The 15,856-nt window shown below is 41.0% G+C and overlaps 1 protein-coding gene across 1 annotated transcript in view; it reads right to left on the bottom strand.

Annotated features, from left to right (window-relative positions):
- Positions 1-15,856, bottom strand: part of INTS1 (integrator complex subunit 1) — a 173,740-nt gene that overhangs the window by 11,931 nt on the left and 145,953 nt on the right. The window contains 3 exon segments of the mRNA XM_040356702.1: positions 3,216-3,328; positions 6,966-7,093; positions 10,667-10,859. Coding sequence (XP_040212636.1) covers positions 3,216-3,328; positions 6,966-7,093; positions 10,667-10,859 — 434 coding nt within the window.

Here is a 15,856-nt window from a genome sequence, read left to right as displayed (position 1 = left end):
TGACATACCAAATGAGCATTTAACCCTTGCAGTGTGGAGGAGTTCCAATGCCAGGGTAGATTTTCTCTAATTCATGCAGTTTAGTTTTAAGCGAAATGAAAACTATTCATGAGTATTCTGAAAATGTGTGCAGAACGGTTTAGTTAAGGAAATGAGGTTGCAAAGAAAGAGCATTCTAAAAGTTTTAATTACTCAGTTTGGCTGCAATGAATCACTGAAAAATTTTCATTTCAATAAAACTACATCGATTTTCTAGGGAAAAAATTCAAGAGGCTTGGACTTTTTAGGCACAACCAAACAATTTGTACAAAAATATACCAGTACCTTTATTATAAACAGAGAATCTATATTAAAATCCACATTCATGAATCAGATACTAGATTAACAACTACATGGAAACTAGAAGATAAAGAAATCATTCCATTGTAGTAGTAGATCCAAGAGTGTGGTTATATTACAGGGAAGCAAGGTAGAATTTTTCTTGGCTCTACATGTTACGCGCCCTGCGCTTCTTCAGTAGCATCAGAATGACATATAATGTGGAGTATAATCTCACAGCCAAAAACAAATCAAGGTAGACAAAGTACAGGGCAGCTGCTGGGGGGTCAGGTAGTCCCATCAAGAATTCTAGTTTACGTTTCAATATCGTTTATTGAAATTTCTCGGCTTTACATTGCATAGTATACAACACAGTTAGGAAGTCAAACATTACATATCCTTAAGGGCCTGACAGATTCACCCCATATAGCATTCAGCTTTCATGGATCACTTGTTATTCCTGACAAAAGTTGTAAGCATCAGACCTGTAATCCAATCCGCCATGCCCGCAACCCAAGGGTTTCCCACGGTCTAAAACTGTAATGTATTTGCTTCCCACTCGGGCGAACCAGCTCCCCAACAAACTCTCCGGGGGAGTCAGGCTCCTTCCTCAGCGCCGGAAGCCTCCCCTATCCACCCAACTCAGCAATGGTACACCGAGGATAAAAAAAAAAAAACATCAAAAGCCAACAATGCCAGGGTTGAAATCTGGCAAGTAAAAAAAAAAAAAAAAAAACAATACAAAAAGTAAAAAGAAAAGGTAAAGAGGAAAGAAAGGGGAAGACGAAAGAGATGCAAGAGGAAGGGAGCTACGGCGCCATAATCAGAAGAGCTATCCCCAGAATGTAAGGTTACCTGGGGTCGTTAGATATCCAATCCAAGGGTCCCATACTTTATGAAATTGTTTCATTTTGTCTTGTACCATGGCCGCTAGCCTCTCATTTAACATGAGCCACAACAGTTTATGCCTCAGCTGATCGAATGGCAGGGCAGCAGACCTCCAGTGCCTGGCTATAGATATTTTAGCCGAAATAAAGATAAATGTAAGAAGCCGCCTTTGGGACCAGGAGGCCTCCAGCACCTCGCCACCCAGCAGCGCATGTTTTGCCAACTTTTTTTTACCTGGATAAGGGTAATAAATAAGATTATACACCCTGATCCAAAATCTCCCGACTCCGGACAGGTCCACCAGATGTGATAGGTGGAACCCTCCTGGCCACAGCCTCTAAAACACTTTGGGGAGGCACCAGGAACAAAAGTGGCCAACCTGACCGGTACCATATACCATCGTAGTAAAACCTTATAGTTAGCCTCTATAATATAAGTATTAATAAGCGATCGAGAGGCAGCCTCCGATATCTTAAGCCATTCTTCAAGGTCAAGAGTGACTTGAAGATCTCTTTCCCATTGAAGCATAAAACAAAATTTTTTTGGAACATACATCAAAATCATATAAATGGCTAAAATGTGACCTCGAATTTTGTCATATTGGCTACATAAATGTTCCATAGATGTTAACGTTAGTATGTCGCCCTTACGAGCTATGGTTCATAAAAAGTGGCTCATTTGAATATACCTAAAGCGTTCGGTGGATGGCATTTGGTATTTGTCTACAAAAAAATTGCTCAGATAACACGCCCCTATGATCGCACAGATCTGCTATGCGTATGAGGCCTCTATTTGTCCACCACTCGAAAGCTAGAGGAGAAAGGCCCGGGGTGAAGTCCCTATTTTTCAAAAGCTGTGCTAACGGAGTATGGGGAGACTTAAAATTTTGTGTTCTGGAGAGTCTATCCCAGACTTCTAGGGAGAACGAAAGGGTAGGACATAAAATGACCAGTCTATCTTTCATTGGGAGCCACATTAAATGAGATATTAGATCCGGCCGACAGAAATAGGATTCCATAGTCATCCATATGGCTTGTGATTGTTGGGAGTGAAACCTAGTAAGATGGACCAACTGGGCCACATAGAAATATTTCTGTAAATCAGGCAGCCCAAGTCCCCCTTTACACTTTGGAGTGTACATCGTACTTTTATTCACCCTAGGCCTTTTATCTCCCCATACAAATTTAAGAACCTTGTTTTTAAACAATTGAAGGTCATGTCTGACCAGTGGCACAAAGATACAACAACCTCGGTAACACATTCATCTTAATCGAGTGTAGTCTGCCAAACCACGAAGAATTCTAGTTTAGTTATACATTTTTTTTACAGTAAATAACTAGCAATAAGAGGTGATGATAGGGGGGGGAGGGGGGGGAATACAATTTTCTGTAGAAGTATTGATGTCAAAGCACAACAGGCATATCAGACATATCCCAGATGGAACCGACACTAGCAAGGTCCTCACTAAGGAGCAGTTGACACCACTAGTTTGTAGGGGGCAATGACAACAGCCTCCCCGCTAAACCCAAAACACTGGATGGATTGCTGAGTGATCCTGACACAGGGAACCCTGCATATGTAACAGCCGCCGCTGTAATGGCACACCAATTACGTGTAGCTCGGTTATATACAGTAGCTGTATTTCATCTAGTATCTGTTTCATGAATGTGGATTTTAATATAGATTCTCTATGTTTATAATAAAAGTATATTTTTGTACAAATTGTACCTAAAAAGTCTAAGTCTCTTCTTTAATTTTTCCCTATAACTTAATGGGACATGGCACTGTTTACTTCCTTAGTATACACAAAACCACTCTGTGTTGATACAGATAATATTTAATACAGTAGATAGATTTTCTAATCTCAGCAATCTTGCACATTTTATAAGTAGCAGGTGGTTCTCCAAGTGATTTTACTTGTTCCATAGAGATGCTATTTCACCTGGCTCACTTTCCAAACACTCTATAGTTTATGGGAACAAAATAATATGTCATAATATAAAACACACCTTCCTTCTCCTCATCCTGGCTCTTCTCCAAAGTCCCACCCCTGCTGGGCAGGCTTAGACCAGCTAGGAGGGACTTGAGCATTGTAAGATCATTGTTCTCTGATGACAAAGCACTGAAAATTAATTGAGAGGAGAGAGATCAGCATAGAGAAAACATTGTACAATTCCTATAATAAACATGCACCAGTGTTTGATAATACCAGTTTAATGGTGTGTGTGTAGGTGTATCTTATTTTGTACAATAACTACAAAGTTATGAAAATGAAAATATTCTCTATGATTAACAATAATAGTGGAGAACACAGACTCTGAAACACCAGAGAGGACTTTTATCCATCTATCAGACTGTGTTTTTACTGTGCCAGATTCCAAGACTTTAGCTTGTCTTCTGCATTGTGCATCATGAGGAAGACTGGATAAGAGGACAATGGAAAGTCTATGACTAGACATTCATGGTTCCATGTTACAGAAGACTTCGTTAGCATTAAAAACATTCAGAAAATGTGATAATTGACAACTATAACATTTTAGATTTTTTTTTTTTTTTTATCAAAAAAGAGTTTATTGAAAAACCAAACAAATATACATACAGTCATAATAAGTCATGTGCAGCAAAAACTCCAAGTATTGTTGTAAAGCATATATCACATTCACAATTACAAAATAACATCAGCTTGTACAGTTGTATGGAAATTATAGTAAATAGTGCTTTGCGTTATTATCTAGCATCCGAGTGCGTTAAATTCGACTGATTTTTCTGAACCGTAAAAAGTACCGACTAGATAACACGAAAAGCAGCAAACAGGAAAAGGCAAAACACACATCTATACCCCAATTGGGTATGTGGGCATCTTATCTAATAAACTTCTTGTTAAATTCTGTCAAACCACCATGGTACTCCAACACTATTCACGGTACGAACCGAGTATCATTTCACATGTCATACCTAGAGGTAGACCGATGCCAATATTTAGAAATTGGGGCGGCCGATATATTATGCCAATTTAAGAAACAAAAAAAAAAAAAAAACAAAAAACAACCTCACCCACTCCACTCCCTGCTTAGTCCTGTCACTCTAACACACGCTTGATGTCCTCAGTACAGATGGCACTGGCAGGTGGCACTGGTTTGGAACTGGCAGGTGGCACTGATTGACACTGGTAGGTGGCACTGGCTGGCACTAGTTGGAATTGGCAGGTGGCATTGATTTGGAACTGACAGATGGCACTGATTGGCACTAACATGTGGCACTGGTTTGGAACTGACAGATGGCACTAGTTTGGGACAGATGGCACTGGCAGGTGGCACTGGCAATTGGAACTGGCTGGCACTGGCAGGTGGCACTGATTGGTGGTGGCACTGGTAGGCACTAGCGGGTGACACTGGCTGGCAGTGGTTGGCACTGACGCGTGACACTGGTTGGCACTGGCGGGTCGCACTGAATGGCACTGGCAGGTTTCACACTAAGCCGAGTGTAACTGTAACTGTGTGAAACTAACAGAGAGGAGGGAGAGAGGAGCTGTCAGATCGATGTTGGGGGTGGGCAGGACCCAGGAGCTAAATTACATCAGCCAATGATTGGGCTGCTTTTGAAAGGGGGCGGGGCCACATACACATAGTGGCCCGCCCAGATACCATCCCATTGGCTGGTGTAATATAGCTGCTGGGCCCCGCCCACCCCCGACATCGAGCTGACAGCTCCTCTCTCTCTCCTCTCTGTTACTTGTCAGTTTCACACTCGGCGATTGATGCTGCCAGAGCCGCTGAATGTGGAGAAGGGAGGAGGAACGGCAGTCAGTGTAAAATATCGGCCTAATTTTGATAACAATCGGCCGATGCCGATTTATCAAAAATGGCCAAATATCGGCCGACATATCGGTCTACCCATACCTCCCAGACCATTACATCACATTTGTAGAAGTCTATCCTTTACTAGCTGAGAAGGGCCTAGTCCCGGTGTGTCTAACCAAGGTTACCACATTGAATAAAATTTCTTCAGAACGTTTCGGTGCTGATAAGTTTCTCGCGTATTAACAAGCTGTTAACATTTTAGATTTAAGAAGCTGACAATCAACAGAAACTCTGCACCTGTTCATTACCGAGAAATGTTGTCAAATCAAATCAAAATGATGCTTACCAAACATGACACTTATATATATATATAGCCATTCTCAACCAGTGTTCCATGCAATCCTAGGGTTCCTAAATTCATGTTTTACTGGTGTCTACATAGATTCATGTAATAGCATAACATCAATGATCTTCTTTGCAGTTTACAAGGGTGGCATTTGGACCACTGTAAGAGATACATGCTTTCTAATGACCACCGATTTAAGGAGTATTCTTACAACCGACCCCTAATTAATGCATTTTAGCAGGGATTCCTTAAGAATTTAAATGTATTTTATATTTTAAAGCCCGGTATAGACAATGAAAAATAATCTGATAATTTGCATACAATATCAGATTAATAGTCTGTTAAAAAAATGTAATCCTCATCTGTAAAAATTGTCCTTGGCTATGCTTAGTCTAAAGCTGGCCAAAGACTATACAGTACAACCCCCATAGAATCTCCCTTAGCTTTAACATAACGACCATCCCTGGGCACTGAAACATTCAAGCATTTTCTGGAAAATATATATATATTTTTTTTTCACGGAATGAACACTTAAATTATTTAGACACTGGATAGGATTTTTTTGAATTATAAAGAGTAGTGTCTTTATGCACTATATTACGCAGAACCAACACTTATTATTTGGACTTTTTTGTAGATTTATTGATATATGAGGTTTCACATCATTTCAGACTTACCGTATGTGATTATGCTGAGTGTTTTAATCTTTTTACTGCATATATGATTCACAAACAGGAACTTGTGATATTTACAGTGAGAAGTATCAGTTTTTGTAATTTGTAGGATTGGTAGCTAAGATTTTTTTTAAAAAAAACAGCGCACCATTGAAAATGTGTCAAAATTGTCTGAAGTGTCCGCCATAATGTCGTAGTCACGAAAAAAAAACGCTGATCGCCGCCATTAGTAGTAAAAAAAAAAAAAAAAATAATAAAAATGCAATAAAACTATCCCCTATTTTGTAAACGCTATAACTTTTGCGCAAACCAATTGATAAACGCTTATTGCGATTTTTTTTTACCAAAAATAGGTAGAAGAATACGTATCGGCCTAAACTGAGGAAAAAAAATTGTTATATACGTTTTTGGGGGATATTATAGCAAAAAGTAAAAAATATTGAATTTTTTTCAAAATTGTCGCTCTATTTTTGTTTATAGCGCAAAAAAAATAAAAAACGCAGAGGTGATCAAATACCACCAAAAGAAAGCTCTATTTGTGTGAAAAAAAAGGATGTCAATTTTGTTTGGGAGCCACGTCGCACGACCGCGCAATTGTCTGTTAAAGTGACGCAGTGCCGAATCGCAAAACCTGGCCTGGGCATTTAGCTGCCTAAAGGTCCGGGGCTTAAGTGGTTAAATCCATAATAAAAGGAGTAGTAACACTGCACCCAATGAACTATCAGTTCTTTATAACAAAGCAAACGGTTTGAATACTATGACTTTCTATACCAAGGCATCTCTTTTATTAAAAAATAAATAAAAACACAATGATATAGCACGCTCTAGTTTTTAGGGAACCACTGACATTTCAGCTGCAAACTTTTGACACAAATGGCTCACAGCAAAAGTAATTACATATGCAACCGGGACACTATAGATGTTATTTAAATCACTTACTGTAGGGGATCAGAGTGCTTCTGTAGGAAGGACACAGCTGCCTGAGCATCACATGTGATGTACTTGTGGATGAACTGCACAAATTTACTGATGAAGGAAGCCAGCGGCCTGGAATATTTTCTGTAATTCTAAACACAAGCAGAACAGCAGTTAGGCTAAGATGACCTACAGCTGTAAACATATCAAATTTGTTTGAGCGATTTCATGCTCCCCAAGATACAACTGTGCTATAAAATATATTTTAAGTTCTTTACATTTTTTTAACTTAAATAAACATCTCATTTAACTCTATGCAAACCACATGTTGTGACACAGAGAAATAGGCTGTGCATTCCTTTGCTTAGATATGCAAACATTCTATTAGCCAGATTCACGTAGCTGTGCCTAACTTTAGGCGGGCGTAGCGCATTTCATATACGCTACGCCGCCGTAAGTTAGAGAGGCAAGTACAGTATACACAAAGAACTTGCATCCTAAGTTACGGCAGCTTAGTGTAAATGGGCCGGCGTAAGTGTGCGTAATTCAAAGTAGGCTGTAGTGGGCGTGTTGTATGGTAATGAATTGTGACCTCACGTAAATGACGCGCCGAACGAATGGCGCATGCGCCGTCCGGGAACGTATCCCAGTGCGCATGCTCAAAATCACGTCGCAAATAGTCAATGCTTTCGGCGTGAACGTAACTTACGCCCAGCCCCATTCACGGACGAGTTGCGCAAACGACAAAAAAGGGGAAAAATTTTACGCTGTTCCGACGTCCATACTTAACATTGGCTGCGCCATCTTTTTGGTGGTTTATCTTTACGCCTGAAAACGCCTTACGTAAACAGCGTATCTTTACTGCGACGGGCGTGCGTACGTTCATGAATAGGCGTATCTTGTGGATTTACATATTCTAGGCGTAAATCAGCGTACACGCCCCTAGCGGCCAGTGTAAATAGACCGCTAAGATACGACGGCGTAGGAGACTTACGCCGGTCGTATCTTAGCAACATTTAAGCGTATCTCAGTTTGAGCATACGCTTAAATATACGACGGCGCAGATTCGGATTTACGACGGCGTATCTATACACCGTCGAAACTGTACCTGAATCCAGCTATATATTTCTATGCTTGTCTGGTGTGAACAAGGCATCTATAGCAGTGGCCCACTAACAGGCCAGGTTTTATGTATTACCTTGGGCAGATGCAGACTAGAAAATGGCAATCACTGAGAAGCAAATTATATCACCTGTGATGTATTTCAGTTATCTTGCAAACCTGGCCTGTTAGGTTAGGCTCGATTCACATCTATGCATGTTGCTTTTGAGCGTTTTTGCAGTGCTTTTTGCGGTGCTTGCTGCGTTTTTCAACATGCGTTTTTACCGCGATTTGCGGTTTTTTGTTTATATATATATTTTTTTTTTTGCCGGCAATTTTTATTTTTTTACATTTCCTTTAACAGCCAGCTATAAACAGGTTAAAAAAGTGCAACAATTTATATTGGCCTCTTATGACGTCACAAAAAAGACCCCATACTCATTCACATAGGGTGGGGGGCCGGGATCTGGGGGCCCCCTTATTAAAGACCCTGAAAAGAGAGCGGAGAAGTCCGAAGAAGACCAGGCCCCCGCTGGTAAAAGAGCTGAAAGAAGGCAGCGGTGCTGCCCGGCAGAAGTCGGAAGGCCCCCAAAGTCGGAAGAAGACCCCCGGAGCTGCCTAAAACTACGTTAAAAACCTGTCTAGTGTGTTTTTATTATTGACACTTTTTACCCCCTCCCAGTTGAATGGGTAGGGGTACGATGTACCCCATACTCATTCACATAGGGTGGGGGGGTCGGGATCTGGGGGCCCTCTTATTAAAGACCTCGACAAGCAACGGCCAGGGTTGTCGGGAAGAGGCCCTTGTCCCCATCAACATGTCTGACCGGCCGGTCTGCGTGCTTGGATATGGGTCAGGTATAGACTGTTTTTTTGGCATTGGGGGTTCCACTTAAAATCCATACCAGACCTAATGGCCTGGTATGCTCTTGGAGGGGGAACCCATGACGTTTTTTTATTAAAAATTTGGCGTTGGGTTCCCCCTCCTGGAGGCGACTTCAAGTCGCGTTGTAAGTCGCGCTGAAGTCGCGTTGTGGTTCATACTCAAGTCGTGTTCATATTGCCTCCCAAAGTCGCGCTGAAAGTCGTGTTGCCCCTGTGTGAACTGGCTCTAATAATGCAATTATGTCAGTTATATCAAGTAGAGATACCTTGTATACATTGGATAACCCTGTACACCTGAGAATCTCCTAAATCTAAAGTGTACACAGAAAGTTTTTGCTCGACTTTGAGCTAACCCCTCCAGCATTTAAAAGTCGAATGTAAAAACCACAGTGGTCAGGGGTGGCTCTAAAATTGGAATGGTTAATTTGTGGGGAATAAGGCTTAATTCAAAGCCAGACAGAAGCATGGGCCCTTTATGTATTGTGCACCCAGAATCATCAAAGCTCTACTATAGGAGGCACAGTTTGGATAAATCTATACCGCACTATACTATATGAACCATATTATCGCAGACTCACGATCTTCTCTGATAATCTCAGGTGCTGGCAGGTCCATAATTGCAGCCATCTTTTCTAGCACTGAGCTAAACGTGTACACTGCAAAGGTGCGTGTGCAGGCAGTGTCCACAAATAAAAGCAGCCTCTCTGCCAAATCCTCAACTACAGCAATTGTTTTATTAACGACTTCAGTTATGTTTTAAAGGGCCAAGGTGCACCTTTGTTCACTTTTTTTCTCTTAATATTCCAGCTCCTGTTCCCTTAAAGCATGTTATACAGCACAGTTCTTGTGCTGTGTCCATTTGGTGCCCTGTAACACCAGAAATACCTGAGCTGATCCTGCCCAGTTTACGGACACTCCCCTCTGTACACTGACCACAATATATCAGGGCAGCAGAGCCCTGACACAGTGGTCAGCATACGTGCCTCCATCATCCGCTGCTATCTGCAGCTCTTTTTGTGTCTCCCTCTCTCCTCCTCCCTTCTCCCCTCTCTGCCTGTCAGATCTCACTAGCACCGCTCTGCTCCTTTACCTTCTGCTTCAAAACTATCTGACCTTTATATCATCCCCTCTGTCAGATAAAAAGCTGGATCTTAGTGCCTGTGCTTTATAAAAATAAAGCCGATTTCTACCTGTTTTAACATTGTCTCCCAGCAATCACGTGACTCCAGGCTCTTTCCTCCTCTTCGGCTGACGTTAGCATGGGAATCTTGAACCTGCCCACTGGAGCCATCTGACAGAGAGAGCAGAGAGCCTGGAGTCATGTGATCCCTGGGAGATGCTGTTAAAACAGGCACTAGGAGATGAGACCAGCGGGCAGTTAGCTAAACGCCAAACGACGCTCTGAGGTAAGCTATTATACAGCATATTTTAATATATGACATCCACTGGGGAGCTTAGTGTTATATATATCAGCTGGAACTATAGCAGAAAATATTTTACCTTAACAAACACTTTAATGCTATATAGGTACATAGGGGAGCTTGAGTTTAGAAAAAATAAAGGTGAATTTAGCCTTTAAAGGGCACACATTAAAAATCCTCTAAATCCACCATATCTTGCTTCCTTGTACTCACCCTTTACAATACTGTTTCCTGCTAAAAGACACATGCACTTTAACTGAATTATTCACATCTGTCCCTAAGCACTAGGAATGTTTTCTTTTTTTGTTTTGTTTTTACCTGTAGAAGTTTGATGAAGGACAGAAGGCAGTCCCAGAGGGCTTCCTGATGCTCACTATGGAATACCTGGGGCTGCAGGAGCTCCAGAATACCCAAAACATGCATGAAGAATGTAAGATGATTCTGTTGACGAAATTCATGGAACTTCAAGTGCACGCGACCATGGAGCAAAGCTGCTATCATCGGCAAGTGTCTGTAAGGGAAAATTTGAATCGGTTTATATAACTTTCTATAGGCAGGAATTATGTCTCACAGTTGTAATTTCCCCCACAGTTAGAACATTCAAAACAGCAATCCCTTCATTATGGAGAACATACAATCTATAGATATAAAACTCAACGTGTGTGTGTTGTGTGTATGTATGTATGTATGTTCCAGCATCACGTCCAAACGGCTAAAGATATTAACATGAAACTTGGCACACATGTACTTATATGTCAGCAACAAACATAGGATAGGTGGTTTTAACCCTTACCCACCCCATTTGACATGGTCGGGGTTTTTCTTTAAAGTCCCATCAACTCTATGGGAAATACATGTTACTTCATGTTCCAGCATCACGTCCAAACGGCTAAAGATATTAACATGAAACGTGGCACACATGTTACTTATATGTCAGCAACAAACATAGGATAGGTGGTTTAACCCTTACCCACCCCATTTGCCATGGTCGGGGTTTTCCTTTAAAGTCCCATTCAACTCTATGGGAAATACATGTTACTTCATAACTTCCAAACGCTGTACATATTTCGATAACACTTGGTCACATGTTACTTATATGTCCACTTAAACTATAGGATAGTTAATTTATCCCTTAACTTCCCCCATTTGTGAGGGTCGGGGTTTTGTTTAAGTCCCATGCAAATCAATGGGAAATGTATGTTCCCACCATAACTTCTGTACGGCCTGGAGATATTTCAATAATACCTGGTACACATATTACTTATATGCCAAATAAAAATATATGACAGTTAAATTAACCCTTACCTACACCCTTATATAAAAGATGGGTATATTTATATTACTATGATTTTCCTCCCCAAAAGGTTAAGATAGGAAGACCGGGCAACGCCGGGTATTCAGCTAGTGTTTAATATACATTAGGCTAAATGTATAAAGCTTTGTTAAGCATAATGATCTTTATTTTAGTTATGTGATTGTAATTCTCAAATCTCATTGGACCCCATCTGGAAAACGAATCACTATTTTGAAAATAAGAATCCTTATCGTGGTACGTTAGGTTAACTCTTGGTTCACATCTATGCAATGAGAGAATGGGTGTGCAAAAATGCACCAAATTTTTCATTTTGCGCATGTGCTTGACATGTTTCACTTTGGGTAGTTCATTCATTAGGCTGCCCAATGCACAGAAAACGCACTGAGGAAGTGTATAGACCTGGCATCCTGCCAAAAAGCATGGCAATTTGCAGTGCATCGCGGTGCACTAAAACACTTGAATTAGCAAGATGCATTGGTGTGCCATTAGGAAATTACTGTATGGCACTCCAGTGCACCTACCATAAAAACACACACACAATTTTGTGCATGTTCCCCTGACATACAGATGTGATCAGAGATTAAATAGTTATTCTTTATGATTACAACTAAAAACAACTTTTGGAACACAAGTAGAATGTGGCAGCATCTTGTAGCAATCAGTCAGCCATGATTGGAGCACTGTTTAATCATGTGAGATTGATCACTACTATAGGTAAAACTTTAAAAATGTGAATATCGTGCAAAAGTTCATTTATTTCACTAATGCAACTTAAAAGGTGAAACTAATATATGAGATTACATGCAAAGCAAGATAGTTCAAGCCGTGATTTGTCATAATTGTGATGATTATGGCTTACAGCTCATGAAAACCCCAAATCTACAATCTCAGAAAAATAGAATATTGTGAAAAGGTGCAATATTCTCGGCTCAAAGTGTCCCACTCTAATCAGCTAATTAAGCCATAACACCTGCAAAGGGTTCCTGAGCCTTTAAATGGTCTCTCAGTCGGTTCAGTAGGAATCACAATCATGGGAAAGACTGCCTGTGCTGACAGTTGTGCAGAAAAAACCATCATTGACACCCTCCATAAGGAGGGAAAGCCTCAAAAGGTAATTGCAAAAGAAGTTGGATGTTCACAAAGTGCTGTATGAAAGCACATTAATAAAAAATTATGTGGAAGGGAAAAGTGTGGAAGAAAAAGGTGCACAAGCAGCAGGGATGACCGCAGCCTGGAGAGGATTGTCAGGAAAAGGCCATTCAAAAGTGTTGGGGACTTTCACAAGGAGTGAACTGAGGCTGGAGTCAGTGCATTAAGAGCCACCACACACAGACAGATCCTGGACATGGGCTTCAAATGTCATATTCCTCTTGTCAAGCCTCCTGAACAACAAACAACGTCAGAAGCGTCTTACCTGGGCTAAAGAAAAACACACCTGGTCTGTTGCTCAGTGGTCCAAAGTCCTCTTTTCTGATGAGAGCAAATTTTATATCTCATTTGGAAACCTAGAAGCCAGAGTATGGAGGAAGAACGTAGAGGCACACACTGCAAGATGCTTGAAGTCCAGTGTGAAGTTTCCACAATGTGTGTTGATTTGGGGGCCATGTCATCTGCTGGTGTTGGTCCGCTGTGCTTCATTAAGTCCAGGGTCAATGCAGCCGTCTACCAGGAGATTTTGGAGCACTTCATGCTTCCTGCCGCAGGCGAGCTCTATGGGGATGCTGACTTCATTTTCTAGCAGGACTTGGCACCTGCCCACACAGCCAAAAGCACCAAAACCTCATTCAATGACCGTGGGATTACTGTGCTTAATTGGCCAGCAAACTCGCCTGACCTGAACCCCATAGAGAATCTATGCAGCATTGCCAAGAGAAAGATGAGAGACATGAGACCGGACAATGCAGAAGAGCTGAAGGCCGCTATTGAAGCATCCTGGTCTAATATAACACCTCAGCAGTGCCACAGGCTGATAGCTTCCATGTCACACCCCATTGAGGCAGAAATTGCTGCAAAAGGGGCCCAAACCAAGTACTGAGTACATATGCATGTTTCTACTTTTTAGAGGTCCGATATTGTTCTATGTACAATCCTTGTTTTATTGATTGCATGTAATATTCAAATTTTCTGAGATTGTGGATTTGGGGTTTTCATTAAAGGTAAGCCATAATTATCACAATTATGACAAATCGCGGCTTGTACTATCTTGCTTTGCATGAAATGAGTCTATCTCATATATTAGTTTCACCTTTTAAGTTGCATTAGTGAAATTAATTAACTTTTGCACGAAATTCTAACTTTTCGAGTTTCACCTGTACATACACTACTTGTGTAGCTTACTCTATAGGGAGCAATTTGTTCCACACTTTTAATATTACAACACAGTGACTAAAAAACTTCTGTGTAGTCCTAGCTTTAAAGTACCATATATGTAAACCCCCACCCTGTAAAACAGGCCACGCAGTTTAAAGGAGTTGTAAAGGCTCAATGTTTTTTTATCTTAATAATACAAATACACAAAAAAAGATGCACAAAAAAATAGGACTGACTTGGTGACCAACAAATCAATGAAGTGATCACATAGGTGAATAATCATTAACACCATGAATTACAATTTATAGGTTTAAAGTGAAGAACCCTGTGTGCCAAAAAATCAAGGATGAATTAAAGTTAAATTAATATATATGATAATAAAATGAATGATTCCAAAAAACTAAATGTGACATGAAAGATAAATACATCAAAAACACATGAACCAGCTAATCTCAAGTGCAAAAATACAAAAAAAAACAGTGATATTATATGATACACAGATCAGTAGAATAGGAGAAAGGCAGCCAGATGGCCTCTTACCAGATGGCAAGTGTATGACTTGGCCCCACCCCCCGCGTCTGCGCTGCTACCAATCTATCCAATCAAAACCGGAACTTCGTGGAAAGGAGGACGGCGGGACGCACCAAGCAGGTGAACTGACTCAGGTAAGTACAACTGGGGGGAGGTGATTGCCAGGTGTTTTTTCCACCTTAAGGCATTAAGGTGAAAAAACAGGAACCTTTACAACCCCTTTAAACTTTTTTTATCATTTTGAGTACACCACCATTACACTTTTATTCAGGGAAGAACTCCTCACCCTGCACTTTGCTAATTAACACAGCTATTTAAACATTAAGGCATACATTAAGCAATTTTCTGCCTGGCAACCACAGGTTGCAGGAAAGAAAATTGCTAGATTCCCCCAGCGGTATTGTGTTCTGTCGGCCGGAAGCTTTCCCCACCAGCAGAACACAATAATAACTGCCGGCGGCTATAGCCGCTGGCAGTGATAGCATTAAAAAACACAAAAAAAAAAAGCGGACAGGCTGATTGCAGTGAAGTCGATCAGTAAATTGACTTTAGTACAACCAGCCTGTCCCATAGATTAATCAAATCTCAGCTGCTCCCTGTTAAACCGGCCAAGATTCTATCCTTCTATGGCTAACTTTGCTTAAAGCGGTGGTTCACCCTTATTAACATGTTTTTAGCATAAAATGAGGCATAGTAGCGCGAGCTACAGTATGCCTGTCTTTATTTTTTTATCCCCGTACTCACAGTGTAATCGTAGACACAAGATTCCGACTCCCCGCGGGGAATGGGCGTTCCTATGGAGAGGGAAGGTGTCACGCTCCCCGAAGACAGCCGGAACAGGTCTCGGCTCTTCACGGCGCTATACGGCGCCTGCGCACAGACGATGCGCAGGCGCAAAGTCCTATTTCGGGTATTTCCGGAGAAGCGTAACGTGCCAGAGCCGGCCGTCAATCATGCTGCTGCCTCTCCATAGGAACGCCCATTCCCCGAGGGGGGTCGGAATCGTGTCTCTACGATTACACAGTGAGTACCGGACTAAAAAAATAAAGACAGGCATACTGTAGCTTGCGCTACTATGCCTCATGTTATGCTAGAAGAAAACATTTTTTTTTTTTATTATTAATAGGGTGAACCCCCGCTTTAAATGTTAAAGGAGTTGTAAAGGAAAACATTTTTTTTGCTGAAATTACTGGTTTATAGGGTATAGAGACATAATAGTTAACTGATTCCTTTTAAAAATGATTAAAAATAGATAAAAACCAATCATATAATGTACCTACAATTTCAGTTTCGTTTTTGCATGCTGTTTCCTGCTTCTGTGATGTAGAGACACCAAGCCAATACAGGGCAGT

The sequence above is a fragment of the Rana temporaria genome, chromosome 6, assembly GCF_905171775.1.
Source record: "Rana temporaria chromosome 6, aRanTem1.1, whole genome shotgun sequence".
NCBI classification, from domain to species: domain Eukaryota; kingdom Metazoa; phylum Chordata; class Amphibia; order Anura; family Ranidae; genus Rana; species Rana temporaria.
The sequence above is the reverse complement of the archived record's forward strand: the minus strand, read 5'-3'. Positions and strand labels throughout refer to the sequence as shown.